The sequence below is a fragment of the Urocampus carinirostris genome, chromosome 14 (genome assembly GCF_059441175.1).
Source record: "Urocampus carinirostris isolate Australia breed hairy pipefish chromosome 14, RoL_Ucar_1.0, whole genome shotgun sequence".
Lineage (NCBI taxonomy): Eukaryota > Metazoa > Chordata > Actinopteri > Syngnathiformes > Syngnathidae > Urocampus > Urocampus carinirostris.
The window spans coordinates 4,317,627-4,334,235 of NC_142362.1; the positions used below are offsets into that span (position 1 = coordinate 4,317,627).

General features: G+C 39.1%; 1 protein-coding gene across 3 annotated transcripts in view; it reads left to right on the top strand.

The window, feature by feature from the left end:
* The first annotated feature begins 10 nt into the window (after positions 1-10).
* glsb (glutaminase b) overlaps positions 11-16,609 on the top strand; it is a 49,263-nt gene continuing 32,664 nt past the window's right edge. For 2 of the 3 annotated variants that reach the window (XM_088353382.1, XM_088353383.1), the window contains exons 1-2: positions 11-365; positions 13,535-13,631. In XM_088353382.1, the coding sequence (XP_088209508.1) occupies positions 124-365; positions 13,535-13,631 (339 nt within the window). In that variant the 5' untranslated portion in view covers positions 11-123. The remainder of the gene's footprint in view (positions 366-13,534; positions 13,632-16,609) is intronic. The other variant, XM_088353381.1, reaches the window with a different exon arrangement.

Sequence of the window (16,609 nt, forward strand, 5' to 3'; positions counted from 1 at the left end):
CGCCGGTGTATTTATGAGTCATCGCCTCAGACAACCGGACGTGCAACGAATCGTCACTTTCATCGCGGGACATTATCCTTCTTCTCGAACCAGAAAATCTCCACCAGCCCGCCAGGGATTGAAATGTTCCATTTTAGGCTTCGCACAGCGCTCAAGGAGTTGTTGAAAACCCACTTGAAGTCCCCCGCCAGCCGCCACCGGTCTTTCACCGCCTCCGCCTCCTCTGGCGGTCTCAAGCTCCTCCATGGCCCCGCGTACCGGACGGCGTCCGTCCACGTCAACTTCCGATCGTTTTGCATGAAAGCGGAGGGCGAGTTGAAACTCGACGAAGGACAGAAAAAGGACGACGCCGCCGCCGCGGACAAGTAAGTCTCATAAACGCCTGGAGGATGTGGCCGCGGTGGGTGTGAGGGTTTGGCCCGCGTTTATGGCGTCACCTTTTGTCCTTTCTCCCTTCGCTATCAAACGCGTCAAAATGAAATGAAACCATTTTACAGGCCACACAAAAAATGAGACAAAATGATATTATTAGTCACAGAAACCGAAACTAACCGCCAGTGAGGTCTTATCAGCCATGCTTGACGTGTCCGTGGCTAAAGCCTAGCTATGACGTCACGACGCGCACACATCCCAACGGATGGATTTTGGATGTGGAATTTTGGACTCAAACTGGTTCGATTTTTTTGGGGAGACGATGTAGTTCAAAAATAAACGTGTACAATTCAGCTGTGTTTTGCTCATCCAACTTGGATCAAATTAAGTTTAAAAAAATGGTTCTCCTAGCATACCTGTCATGCTTCAGGGCTCCATGCCCTTACAAAATGTTGTATTTTTCCTTACAAAATACAAAATAATCTTACACCATATTTTTTATTAATGTAAATTAATATGTTATATTGTACATGTGTTTCGCTATATCTTACATATTTTTAATTAACATTTTGTTGTGAGATACTGAGTTGCTCGACATGAATGAGGTTTATTACAAAAAAAATAATCAAAAATGGAGTAGTTTGGACGTTCACTGCAGACGTAAAAAATACATGCAAATATAATTAAGTAGAATAAAACTTTTTCTTATTCAAATTATTAACTCATTTTCTGCATTAAATTATTGTTGGTAATATACTGATTAAAGGGATAACCACAAATCTGTCTTTTTTCATTTTGTCCTTTTATACTTTCTTTTTTCTTAACTTCTTTATACAACATCATAATTCGTAATATAATGCATCAAAGCAAGTGAGCCGTTGGAGAGCCGGCTCTCTTGAACGAGTTAAGCCGGACTAGCCGGTTCTCTAAAAAGATAGATAGATAGATAGATAGATACTTTGTTCATCCCCGAAGGGAAATTCACATTTCCAGCAGCATCCCTGAGCTGAGAACAATCGAGAACAATCGAAAATAACACGGGAGCTGCTGGAGTGGCTGCCATTCGTGACGGCGCCGGAAGAAAAGATTCAATTTGAATCATGTACAAACAAACAAACAATTGAATCATGTACAAACAAAATATGTATCTCTCATCTCATTGGCTGCACCGCTTATCCTCAGTAGGGTCGCAGGGGAAGATTATGTATTATTCTACTTAATTTTTTTCCTTCTACAGTGAACGTCCAAGCGACTTTATTTTTAAAAAAAAATTTATAATAAAGCTCATTCATGTCGAGCAACTCAGTATCTCACAACAAAATGTTCATGAACAATATATATGATATAATGAAACACATGTACAATAGAACATGTTCAACAACATCAATAAACACGTTTGAAAAAAAAAAAAATATGGTGCAAGATGATTTTGTATTTTGTAAGGGAAAATACAACATTTTGTAAGGGCATGGAGCCCCGGAGTGCGACACGTATGCAGGTATCTAACCATTTGAGCTACCAGTGCTGTTGAAGACAACTGACAAACCTCTGACACTCAACCATAACCCTAGTTACAGGCTAACCCTAGCTCCGGCCAAGACCCTAACCCTAACGATGGATCCAACACTAGTTACAGCAAAATCTCAAACTAAAACCTAAACCTTAGCTCCATTGGAGACGGACTTCCTTTCACTACACAACTACCACGGACGATGCATGATGGGAAATCCCCAGGCGGCAGACGCATGCTCACAGTAGCATCAAACCGCTCGCTTCGTTTAAAACAAAAAAAAAGCGATACCGAGATAGAGGCTACCGCGGCGAACTCGTTTGACTTGATTGATTTGCCGTTTCGTGATAGTCGGTGTATACTGGATGGTATCCATAATTGACAAATTTGCGTTTTTCCGTACAGATTTTCTTGTACGTCGTACACGTCTTAAAATGCATAATAAACATACTTTGTACGACAAAAACGTACAGCTTGACAGGTATGAAATAGTCCTCATTGTGTTACCTCAGTCAAAAAATTTCCCCCCAAAAAGACGTTTTTTCCAACGCCTAATAAATCTGGGTTAAGTCCGTTTTGGACATGATTTAGTCAAAAAGTAATCAAATACATACCGGTCACCCTCAGCCAATGGTTCCCATTATTAATGAATGCTATTCCTTTTATTAGGCGATAATTAACCTTAGAAACAACGCGAAACCCTACTTTTTTTGGTTTGAACAATTTTATTGACACTTTGACACTTTTAACAGCAATTAAACGAAATTAAATGTGAATTTCCCTTCGGGGATGAATAAAGTATCTATCTATCTAAACACATTCACAATTTCATTATATCATATTCTAACAATATGAGGTTTGAACATTTTTTATCAACACTTTTAACAGCAATTAAACACATTCACAATTTCACCATATCATATTCTACCAAGCTTTCTGGAGGTAAAGTGAAAGTGTGACATTCTGCCTTTGCTCTGTTCAAAGTAATAGCAGCATGTAAATAACCAGAATATCCCAGGTTTTTCATATATTTTTATGGTTACGTGCCAAACATGTTACAAGTAGGTGCTGTAGATTCTCAGAAATTAGCTGCTCCTCTTGCACTCTTTGCACTACTGTAAAATACTATACATAGCCATAATTATTTAGTATATTATTAGTACTCAATACTCCATCTCAATACAACATTTTATTTATATTTATATCTGTACATTCAAGGAAACTGTGCGGGTCGGATGTATCGACATTTCGTTCTGTATACACGTGTACTAGAATGACAATGAAGTGGATCTGAATCTGAAAAAGACCCAGCATTCATAATCGGCACGCTCCAAAGGCTGTGCAATTGGGCAAATAGTTCAAAGGGGTGTGTTCAAAAGAATAGCAGTGTCTGCTGTTGACTGTTAAACCTCAAAACTATTTTGTATTTCCGAAAAAGGTAGGGATGAGCAGTCCTAATATTTAGTTGCATGACCTCGGTTTTTGATACCTGCTTCACATCTGTATAGGGGTGTGTTCAAAATAAGTTCATTAATTTTGGGGAAGAAGAAAAACAAAAACAGGTGTGAATCAAATGGCGCCTATTTAAGGATGATGAAGACAGCACAGGTTGAACATGCATTTGAGGAAAATGTGTATGTCATCCTGAAAGGCAATTTGAAATAAAACCAGAATAGAGAACAACATCCTTTGATTAAAAGTTGATTGGAGAGGGAAGACCCTATAAAGAGGTGTGGAAAATTGTTGGCGAGTCAGCTAAAATGATCTTCAATACCTTAAAATGGGTAAAAAAAAACAGCGACACGAGGAAGAAAACGGAAGACAGCTATTAAAATGGAACGGAGAATAACCAGAATGGCAAAGGCTCAGGCGATGATCAGCTCCAGGACGATCAAACACTGTAGTAAGTCTGCAGTTACCTTTCAGTGCTGCAACAGTTAGAAGACATCTGTGTGAAGCAAAGTCCCTCTATTAAAAGAAGGCAATTCCAGAAGAGGTTACAAGTTGCCAAATAACACGTCAACTAGCGTAAAGAAAAATGGGGAAACATTTTGTGGACAGATGAAAGTAAAATGGTCATTTTTGGGTCCAGGGGCCACAGACCATGTGTGAGACGACCCCCAAACTCCAAATTCAGTACACATTGAAGACTGTGAAGCATGGTGGTGCTGGTATCATGGTCTGGGCATGTTTCTCCTACTCTGGTGTTGGGCCCATTTATAGCATACCAGGGATCATGGATCAGTTTATGTCAAGATACTTGAAGAGGTTATGTTGTATTATTCTGAAGAGGACATGCCTTTGAAATTGGTGTATCAACAAGACAATGACCACAAACACACCAGTTGATTGTTTGCTTTGACTAAATGTAAACCTTAAAAACAAAGCTTTTGTCAGGACCAGAACAGAGACGGGACCCAATTGCGTTACGTTTCTCACAGTTTTATTGGAAGAAAGGAAAGGGTTGCCCCCGTGATCCGGTGTTCGCTGGGCGCGGGAAGCAGGTGAGTGATGGCGTTGTCAGGAACGGAAAAACGGGTCAGTGAATAAAGTATCTATCTATCTATCTATCTATCTATCTAGTAACCGAGACAGGAGAGCAGAAACGTGGTCGGGGTCGGAAGCGAGTCTTAAGCTAGGAAAGGAGAGTAGACGTGGTCGGGGACAGAAAGGTCAAAAGCCGGGACGGGAGAGTAGACGTGGACAGGATCAAAAACAGGTTGAAGCCGGGGGACAGACAGGAGCAAAAAACAGGTTGGAGTCAGGGTCAAAAAAAGGCTTGTCTAGTGTAAACTGAGGTTCGCAGACAAACTGTAAAAGGGGACGAATAGGAGTGGGTTTAAATAGGGACAGGGAGCCAATCACAGTCCGAGGCGGTTGGCGCCAAAGGAGCGGGCATAGGTGATTCACATCGGTAATCATGACAGCTTTTCAACGTCCTTAAAACTCGGACTGCTTTGAACATGATTCGATAAAATTGGGACTGTTTACATCATCCAGATTTTGCCAAGCGAGACTTCTTTTCAGCGTCTTAAAAACCAGTTTTTACATTTTAACCAAATAACGAGTTCTTTGTCTTTTTTTCCCCAACATAATTTAACGTACTTTTAAACCGTTTTTGCTGGGTGGGAAAGCTCCAGGTGTTGAGTGAAAATTGTTAACACATTGCCTTACAATACAAACTGGGACTTTAAAATGACGGTACCTACACTTATGGAGTAAATTGCGGGTACTTAGTTTAACGGGACTTGATTCTGTGGTTCCAAGATACAAAAAAACAGAGTTACTTCACAAATGTAAGCGATAGATTTTTGAAAATGGGATGTAAAATGCATGCTGTGATGAAAATGTATACGGCAACTATCCTTGCACCTGCTCCTGCTTACTCCGCCCCTTGGTTTGGGTCATTTTCTTAGACTAAGTTCACACTGCTGGAGTTCGGATTTTTTTTACAGACTCAACCTGTATCCAATCTTTTAAAGTCCGTCTGAACGGCACTTGTCTATTTTTTCAAACGAGACCCAGGAAACTTTTAAATCCGATGCATACATTTTATCTTTTGGAATGCGACTTCCGTGTGAACGTTCAAAAAGCATTCATGCGACCTACACGTTACCTATAGGCGGCAAACGTCACTATTCTGCCTTCAGCCTGGCACATGGAAGCGGACAAAATCAATAACCATGGCGGGAGAAAACCCGGAGTGTCATAAATTCACACATTCATGGAAGATGAACACTTGTTTATTTTTTAACTCACGGAACGGCTAACATCGCATCGTATGGTTTTGCATTGAATTAATATTCGGGGAGACCACGCTCCGCCGTTAACAGAATCCATGACTACTTCAGCAAACATGAGCGTATTGCGCGTGACGTCACGTGTCCTCTTCTGCGCATACGGACCGGTTGTGTCATTCGTACGGTTAGAAATGTGAACGATCTCACACAGACATGGGATTTCCCTTAAAAACGGGATTGAGCTGTTAGCTATGCAGTATGAACCTCATTTTGTATTTCGTCATCCGGTTTTCAGGTACACAACTTTCAGTGCGCCCCCCTATCGTAAACATTTGCTCGGCTCTTAGTAGTTTCGCAGATCTCTGCGGCTATCACTGGATTGGATAGGGAATGAAATGTCACATTGACTACCCAAAAAAAAATCATAAATGTTGTATCAAAGGATTCTTTGTATTCATTGACTATCAATTAAAGCTAAATATAATACTTGTGTACTCTTTCCGCTGCTTTCCTTTTTCAACAAGTAGCTCATAACCTTGACAAACATGTTGGCCGTGTACAAACACTGACGTAAAAAGGGTGTGTGGCTTTCCGAGCCTTAGGGGAAAAAGAGGAATTTGCAAGAGTGTATATTTTTCAAATTACGAAGATGACATTTCATTTAGAAAGTAGCATGCAGCTTCACGGCGAGTAGTATTGTAACATTCATTTAATATGATCACAGATTATATGTTTAAGTAGACAGGCTACTTCAAGGACGGAGAACACCAAAAATGACCTATTTGTCTCATTATTACAAAGACATAAATTGGTCCTTTTGCCAAATAACAAAAGATAGTCGTGCCAGACTTTACAAATTCTTAGTTTCAAACACTTTTAGTGGTAAACTCTAGAACTTTTTTGAAAGAATTAGAATGTCATGATTACTGATGTGACTCAGCTGTGCCCGCTCATTTGTCGCCAACTGCCGCGGGTTCTGATTGGCTCCCTGTCAGTATTTGAACCCAGTCATGTCTGTCCCCTTTGGTCAGTCCGTCTGCGAACCTCTGTTTTTACTAGGCAAGCCTTTTTCCCGAAACCTGACCCCCGCCTGTCCCGTTTTTGCTCCCTTTTGTCTCCGGCTATGACCCGTTTTGATCTCGACCACGTCTGTTCTCCCGTCCCGACTTACGACCCGTTTTTTTTTTTTATCCCGACCACGTCTTTTCTCCCGTCCTGGCTTACGAACCGTTTCTGTCCCCGACCACGTTTTTGCTCTCCTGTCCCGGCAATAGACCGTTTTTTTCCATCCCTGACACTGGCATCGCTCGCAATGGAAGATTGACTTCTGTGTTCGGATCACAATCAGAATACGAGAGCGACTTGCTTCCCGCGTCCAGCGATCACCGGATCGTGGGCGCAGCCCTTCCTCTCTCCTTCGAAAAAACTTGTGAGAAACGTAACGCAACTGGGACCTGTTTCCGTTCTGGTCCTGACAGGATAAATATGTAATAAAGACTTAAAAAAACAAAATTAAGATAAAAAAGAATGTTAAGATCAATAAGCAAAAATATTTACAAGGTAGTGCCAGGAGACTAGCCAAAGTTATTTGTGCAGGGGTTGGGGAATGTATTGCTAGTGAACCAGGTGTAGCTTTTTTCATAATAGATCTGGTTTTGAGATAAAATTTGTTTTTTAAAGAGACCTCTAGATGTCCCTGTATTGCGTGGTGCAAACAATAAAGAGTGCTAAAAACCACAAAGAGGAATACAAACTATGGAGACTCAAAGGAACCAAATGGCAACTTTTTACTTTTGTTGCCCAGCATTTTTGAGCTTTAAGGGTACCTGTAGCAGCAAGGTGACAGACAATTTTGTCAGCTGCTTCAACGTGAACCTCATGTTATGTAAAGTAAAACACGACCTTTGAAAATTCCAAAAAAGTCATGTTTATTGGACCGTATTTTTGCTAGTTATTCAAATCTATTTTGTTTCATTCTTAATGAATGAAGTTTTTCTTACCACTAGGAGGCGCCAAATAACACACAATGTTCCTTTTAGGCTAGTAAGAACAAATGTCATTCGGAATTTTTCCGTGTCTCTTGCCAATGAGACGCATCAGAACACACATGCGAGAGTAATGTCTTCCTTCTACCATTTCCTGGATATTTTCAAACGTATAAAGCAGGGGTTGGGAACCTTTTTGATCCAAACAGCCATAAAAGCAAAAATATTTTGATTTTGTTTTTCAGATAGCCACACCATATATTTTCAGACAATATTCAACAAAACGGCCGAAACCGCTCACCAGACAAAAGCAAATTTTTCATCACATTTTATTTACTTGTGTGACATTTGATATATATATATATATATATATATATACACACACCGCAGCCATATCCCCCTAGTGGGAGGTGGCTAGAGTCATTTCTGACTCTTTTTGGGAGATTGATACAGATGAGGGGATTCCCAGCCCCCTCTCTCAACCCAACTTAGGTGTTGGGAGTCATTAGTTTCATAAAATCTATAAAATAATAATGCCAGACCCTGTGTCCCATATCAATATAAATATACCACTTAAAATTCGACTCCCACCCGCAGTTACTAAAGAGTGTTGAGGCTCATTTTGACCGCCATGTTTTTCCTAAATAATAGTTTCAAAACAAGATGCAAGCAAAGTTCTTTAGTAAAAAAGAAATGTCACTAAGTACTGCAAATGAGAATACCAACGTATATACCTTCGGTGCAGATGGATGAGGGGGAGAAGCGGTTTGTGCAATGTGTGTATAGCTCTGCTTATTCCTACCGCTAACCCAATCAAATTGCTCTGGGTGCTTTGCTAGAGTTTTTGGGTGTTTCCAGTTTGTTCTGTGGGTTTGCATCATAGAGTACCTCAACAGTGAACATAGATTGTTTAACTAGCTTCCATATAAAAGATTCATTAGAGATGTCCTGCTAAAATGGGGTCTTTTAGTGGCTGTAAACTGTAGTTGAGACTGGGCCCTACATATATTGAACTGAACTTTACACTGTTAGCGTTCCCCTGGCTTAGCACTTGCTAATTTTTGGCTTTGCATTTAACAATGCAGTGTATAATTCCGATAGTTGAAATTTATCTCCAAGCAGAAAAGATCCCTAGGTTCCCGACCCCTGGTATCACGGCAGAAGTTATGGAAAAATTACGAATGATCATCATGAGGAATTTTAAGACGTATGTTTGTTGATTTTAAATGTATCTAATATTCAGATCTATAAAACGGAAAGGAGGACAAATAATGAGCAGATGATTCCCACGATTAGAACTGTGACCATGTCACATAGCTGAAGGTAAACTCATTTGTATCCTTTTCTTTAAAAAAACTTGTTTTAAAACCATTATTCTAACAAAAACCTTTAGTCAAAATTATCCTAAACAACCTTAGATATCTGTGACAGGGATTCAATTTGGGGAAGCAAAGTAGGACAGTTGTGGAAATACAATACAGGTCCTGGTATTACGATTATTTTCTATTTGGTATTTTTGGAAATGTGTAGCGCATCAAAACAATAGTGCCATGGAAAGTAGCCGGGCTCTCTTTTGTATTTGGGACACAACTTTGTCTTGTTAATACTGGACACGTTGCCAAATCCAGCACGTACACTCACTTAAAATCCCAGTGAGCTATTTTAGTAGTTAATTGAGACTGCGGCTCGTACAGTAGATTAGCACGGCAGTCATTTCCATTCCAGGGAGATAACACGCAACTCGGGAAGGGTCGGCATTGTCTCAAAAATTCAATAAGAAAAGTAAAATGGGTTTTTGGTTTTGTCAGTTTCAGACAAACTGTGTGTGATCTTCATTGTGGTAATACAGGAAGTTAAAGATGAGCGGGAAAACCGCCACGGAATCACCCCGTGAGTAAGCCGACTAATTTCGGAAATGTATTAGATCCTCCGCGACTATAAAGGATTAAGGAATCAAAACAAAACCAAAGCCCTCGTGGCAATGCGTGCAATGACTGACAGAAATAGAAAGGGGAAGCCACCGTTAAAGGGCATCAGCGGTGGTGTTAACTGCCTGGAGGTGTCATTTAGCATATGAAGTTGTAACAGTAATCTCTTATTAAATGATGTTAATGTTTTTCCAGATTATGCACCTATCGTGTTTTCTGGACTATAAAGCGCTCTGGATTATAAATCGCAGCAGCCCAAAAAATACATACTTAAGAAGGAAAAAACAAATATAAGTCGCACCTAGGTAAAAATGACCTTTTTCAGGGAAATGGATTTGATAGAATCCAACACCAAAAACATATGTCATCTTGAAAGGCAATTTGAAATAAAAACAAAGAGAGCGGAAGGCCGAATAAGTGTGTGGTTTACTAAGGTTACATGACTGCAGGGTTGGGTAGGGTTACTTTAACTGGATTACTTTCAATGACTTTTGGATGACTCCAATACCAAATATGCTAATAAAAGACAAAAGAAACTAAATAGGAATAAAATGACTCCATTTTGTGCAGGCTTGGGGAGTAACGGAATACATGGAACGGCAAAAATGACGTTGGATTTGATTTCATTTTGTTTCTGTCGCATTTGATGTTAGTTTTGCCGGAGATCCAAGAGATCAAAGCCAGGAGAGAAAGCTTACCACGTGTTGTGAGTCATCATTTTATTCATAGTTAGTTTCTTTTGTCTTTTATTAGCATATTTGGTAGTGGAGTCATCCAAAAGTAATTGAAAGTAATCCAGTTAAAGTAACCCTACCCAACCCTGCATGACTGACATGGCTGTTAATGTCAGTAATGACATAACATATTGAGAGTTATTGAGATAACTCTAACTCCAAACTTTCCTTCCGCTGCTCAATCACCGTTTTTGGCTGCATACTTCACTACAGTGGAACCTCGGTTCTCGACCATAATCCGTTCCATTTCTTTGTACGAAAATCGATTTGTACGATCACCGAAGCCGTTTTTTCCCATTAAAAGTAATGTAAATTTTTTTTAATCCGTCCCAACACCCTGAATGTTTATTTTGAATATTTAACGTAAAGCTAACCCAGGCTAATCATACGTTCGCGTTAGCGTAATCTTCCGTACGAAAGATTACACTAACATGAAATAAATAAAAAAATCAGGTCGTTTACACGTCATTTAGCACCCGGGGGGTCCCCACAACAAGTGGTGAGCGGTTAAAGGATAAAGAAAAGAATTATGAATAGGATTTCTTACCGGTCGGCAGAAGCCATGCTGTATTGCTGAAAGAAGGGAAACTCGCACACCTTCTTCATATTTTGCTATTATTTCTTTCTTAAATGCAATAGTTGTACGCACTACTCCTCTTTTTTCACCTGTAGCAACTTTGCTGCTTGCACCAACCTTCTTCCGAGGCATAATTAGGGGTTAAAACACTCCCTTCACCGCTTTTGAAAAACGAAAACAGAAAAGGAGTGCGCGTTGCCGTGACAACAGTGCTTCACGAGGGGTGGGGGCAATATACACCTGTACGCCGCTCAGCGTCGCCCCTAGCGTACCGGCGTTCGAACTCCGATTTTTTTGACCGAAAAGCGAAGCAAGAATTTCTCGAAATTTTTGGTCGAGATCCGATTTGTTCGAACTGAGAGGCGTTCGAAAAACCGAGGTTCCACTGTATCTGCATCTTGTAATCTGCAGACTGACCTTCTTTTCAGTGCCATTTTTGTTCAGTTCTTCTCAGTTGTTTTTATAAATTACCGACAATTTTGAAATGAGCGCCCTCTTGCAGTTTAGGATAAAAATAACTTGTGAAATAATACACAGTAATAATGTGTTAACAAATTCACCCGTAAGGTTTACATGTGAAATGAAATAAGTGTTAATAATTTCACACATAGGTCGCACCAAAGTATAAGTCGGCCTAACAATGGAGAAAAACGCGACTTATAGTCTGAAAAATCCTCTTTTTGTGTTCAAATCATGATAACCTAGAAGAAAACTTGGATTTGTACGTTTTTTTCCCTCAAGTATGCTAACAGTTTGGTTTTTTGCCTTATCTCTTTAAAGTCTCTACAGACACTTAACTCTAGGGATGCACAATAACTTGTTTCCTTTTCTGGATACTGATAAAAAAACGTTAACTACATGCTTTATTTTGAAGCATGAAATTAAAACACACAATCCAATTATTTTTATGCAGGTCTTCATTTGGTGTACAGTACAATTGCAATAAGATTATACAGGTTCGGTAAACACGTCTCCAAAAAGTAGTGTTGGAAAGACTAAAGCTTGACTTTATCAATCGAATCGATCAATACTTACTTTGTTTGTCAGTAATAACTATAATAAGATATTTTTTTTAAACACCGTAACACTGACATACTGATATTGGAGAAAGAAATATGATTGTGTGTGTTCATGATGGGAATATATGTCACTTCTAAACATTAAAGATGCTCCCCTACTTACGACCATTCGACCTATGAAAAACGGTAGATACGAATATTTTTTTCGAGATGTCGAAAAATCTCCGGATATTGCTGTAAGTTAGATTTTGTATCGTGTGCGCCTTTTTCTGACTAGAGGACAATACTGTCGTGCTTCTTCTTGCCGTGTGGCGCTGTGAGAGGTCACCCAGCATCCACCACTTCCTGGTTCGTGCATAAACATAACAACGTGTACTGTATCGCTAGCGCGCTAAAAACTTTGACGTTTTTATTGTTTAATATCTCGTGCATCCATTCAATGTGGATGGTCTAAAGTGTAAAGAAGAGGCGAGCCGTTTCATTTGAAATGAAAGTGGAATAAGAAAGCTTGATGCGTTTGAGAAAATGGTCGCTTTTTTTGGCCACTTTTTACCTCGGAGGGAGACCTCTTGAAACGCATCTTCCAAAAGTGAGTTAAACTCAACTTTATCTTTATAGAGCATATTATTTTAGGAAATGTTCATTTTTTTTAGCACAAAACAATACAGGTTACATATACAAGCCTTAAACATACTTGTATAAACCTTAAACATAAAAAAATATAGCACTGAAGCAACTTACGAACAAATTCAAGTTACGAACGATCGTCCGGAATGTTCGTAAGTAGGGCACATAGTTGCTCCAAAACTGAATGTCACACGTGCCTTGGCTAAGAAAAATGGATAACTCATTCTTATCAATTGGCATTATCTTAGTTGCACACAATACAACGTGTAAAAACTATAAACTATATTGGGCAAATGTAACATTTGACTAATTACAACTGTAAAGGTCTCTTAGAATAGAATAGAATATACCTTTATTGTCATTGTTACAAAACATAACATATTGTGACAGCGAAATTGGACGTGGCACTCCAGGTCTACATTTCACAGTGAGGATAGAAGAGAACAAAGAAGATAACGGAACTTAGAAGTTTGTATTGTCCTTGTCGAAGGCTTTGATTTTCTCCGGAGGGGGTTGTATGAGGGGGTGAGGGACAGACGGAGATGGTCGGAACCAGCTAGGTGGGCGAGGGGGGAAGCTCTGTACGCATGATTGATGTTACTGTACACACGGTCCAGTGTTTTTTCCCCCCTGGTTGCACAGTCCACGTATTGAATGAATTTGGGAAGTATAGCGCCATAACAATTTTTTTTTGTTGTCTTTTAAAATATTTTCCTCCCTATTTGGGAAAAAACATATTTTGAAAAACAGAAAATCAAACCATAAAATCAAGAAGAGTTATTCAATTTTTCAAATGAATGCAATACGCTTCGGTCGTCTTTAAGTGTAGCGTAAGAGTTCGTATCGCTGATGTTGTTGGCAGACGACGATATCAGCCGATAAAACAGATAAGCTCTGTTAGCATTGAAAGTGACCCAATTCCGCTATCACCGCGCTGCTGTCTGAATGACTCTTTTAGTGTCCTGTGTACATAACAACGCACGATAGGATGTACCTGCACACGGCAAATATAATCATAAACATATTGTTTTTCCCCACTTAGGCGAAGAAATGCTGGCATCCTACCCAGTCTGGAGGATTTGCTTTTCTACACGGTCGCCGAAGGTCAAGAAACCATTCCGGCACATAAATTTATCTCGGTAAGTCGGTGTTTTTCAAATTTTTCGGAGACGAGGTGCACTTTTTTTAAATTAAACAATTCTCAAGGCACGCAGTCCTTCAGAAATGTATAAAATTAATACCCAGCGCTAGTTTTGTGTTGTTGTTTTTTTAGCTTAGATTATCATAATGCTTAAATTCAGATTCAGATTCAGATCTACTTTGTCATTCTAGTACACGTGTATACAGAACGAAATGTCGATACATCTGACCCGCAGTTTCCTTGAATGTACAGATATAAATAAAATGTTGTATTGAGTTGGAGTACTGAAGTACTAATAATATACTAAATAATTATGGCTATGTATAGTATTTTACAGTAGTGCAAAGAGTGCAAGAGGAGCAGCTAACCAGATGTGCAAAATGGGCAGTCAGGTAAACAAGTCAGGTAAACAGTAACAATAACACTGTGGTACGATAGTGCAGAGGAGAATAGATGTGCAAGGAGTGGCTAGCTATAAAGAACTGCCAGTAGTGCAAAAAAGTCAAAAAATTCTTGTGGTTATCGTGCCTCAGGAGGTAAAACTTTAATTTTGGTGTATAATTTTGCTGTCATTTTGAATTTTTGTTTTATAGAAACATAAAAAAATCAAACATAGCAAAAATAATACTTAAAATGAACAAAAAGTATCAGCCAGAGGATTTTTAATTACTACCTATCTAGAATAAATCATCAAAATCATGCAAGATTGTTACATTATTTGATGTATTTTTGTTATTTTTATGTGCAAAAGGTAAACATGAAATAAAAAAGGGCTCAGTGGAAGAAGGCCTTTTGAGCAGGTTGGACTTCCTTTATTTGAAGGCCTCTTCTTGCAAGTTCAAAATCCATTGATGTCTTCTCTTTATTTTGAGTGTCTACTTAAGTTCAAACTTAACATTTTCATTTCAAATAAAATAAGTCGTTATATATATTTCCCTGGGGCAGCACGACGGCGCAGTGGTTAGCGCGCGTGCGTCACAGTTCTTAGGTCATGAGATCTAACCTCATGTGTGGAGTTTGCATGTTCTCTCCGTGCTTGGTTGGGTTTCCTTCGGGCACTCAGGTTTCCTCCCACATTCCGAAAAACATGCATGTTAGGCTAATTGGCCGGTCCGAATTGTCCCTAGGTGTGAATGAGCGGGCGAGTTGTCTGTCTCTGTGTTCCCTGTGACTAGCAACTAGTTCAGGATGTCCCCTGCCCACTGCCCGAAGATAGCTGGGATGGGCTCCAGCACCCCCGCGACCCTACTGAGGATAAGCGGTACAGATAATGTATGGATGGATGGATATATTTCCCTATAAAACCTCATGAGCATATAAATAGTATGTTAAAAGAATGAAAAAATAGCAATCTGCTGTCACCTACTGATACGGATGAATGTTACAATCACTCAGCTTATGACTGTAAAAAAGATATTGAACAATGGCATGCTTTTTTGCAAAGAATTGGGCACTTTCTCACAGAACACAAGACAATGTCTCTTGGCACTGGCACATATCAATATGTATAATGCCTCATTTACAATTAATTACATTTTTCTGTGAACCTTTTTTTTACAGAAACATTGACCCTGACACTAATATTAAAATGCTTTCTAAAATTTGTCTTACAAAACAAAACAGGAGGTTGATCATGTTCTATCCATTTATAAGGTCTTTAAAAATGAACCTGAACTAGAGGTTTTGTTTTGGAGTACCAAAATGTATGACTCAATCCAATTACTTCCTCTTTCTCCTTCCCCTTCCACTTTTTGGGTGAGGGGAACAATTTCTCTAGGAATTGGGAACTGATTACCTTGTCATCACTTAATGGTTAATTCCTATTTCATTTCACATTTTTTATGTATGTATGTATATGTGTATGTAATTAGTCACTTCAAAACCATAATATATTAACTTGTTACAACATTTAACTCATGTTTAAATGCCTGAGAAATAAGCATGCCGAAAGATGAGTACTGCGTCTCACTGGTTCATTCTTCCTCCTCTTTACTGCAAAACCCGTATCCTTTTCTTTATCATTTAATGCCCTCGGTAGGAATTTACGTTCAATCTCACAACATAAACACATATAATTGGTTTATTTTCCTCACACAATTGCTTCCAACTAGTAATGCCGAGAAGGCATGGCTAAGGAGAAGCTAGGGCGCTCCTGGGCTGAGTCGGTGAAAAGGGGCTAGTGTCCCTTACCGCGGATGCTTGAAAAAAGTTTTTAAAAGCATTAAATTCATTATTCTAAAAATAATGCCTTAATTGGCATTAATATGTCCTAAATTCAATTTACAAGAGTCTTAAATGTGAACACATAATATTTATTTTTGTTTGAACTAAAAAGATTTGTTAAAAGTCATATTTGTCATGATTCATGATAAAAATGCTCATCAATGTAGAGTTCTATGGAATTAGTAGTTACCTGCCAGTTTCGACTGAGGATCCATGATGTAAATTAAATATCCTTTTTATTTATTCTTTTCAATGTCTAAAACTTTGGAGAGAGCTATGTTTTTCAGAGGGTGTGTTTTCAAATCGACCAAAATGTGAATTAAAAAACAAATTTAAATAAACGTGTTTAAAATTGCCTCCAATTCATGTGGTGATTTTTGGTCCGTTTCAATTTTTTTTTGGGTGGACTTGGTCTTAAATTTGATTTCAAGGCATTAAATAGTCTTTAAAAGCCTTCAATTTTACTTGAACTTGCCAACTACAGCCTGACAACTGTAGCTAAGAGATGAGCACTGAACTAGCTGCGATCAATCATGGACAATTCATTACATCCACTACACAGCATCATCTCCAAACAGAAGAGCTGCTTCAGCGACAGACTGCTGTCACAGTCTTGTTCCACGGACAGACTGAGGAGATCATTTCTTCCTCATGCCATGAGGCTCTTTAACTCCACCCGGGGGAGTAAAAGCCCACATTAGACCCCACCCCCACATTTGCATATTACCTTATTTTTATTACAGTGTGTATTTT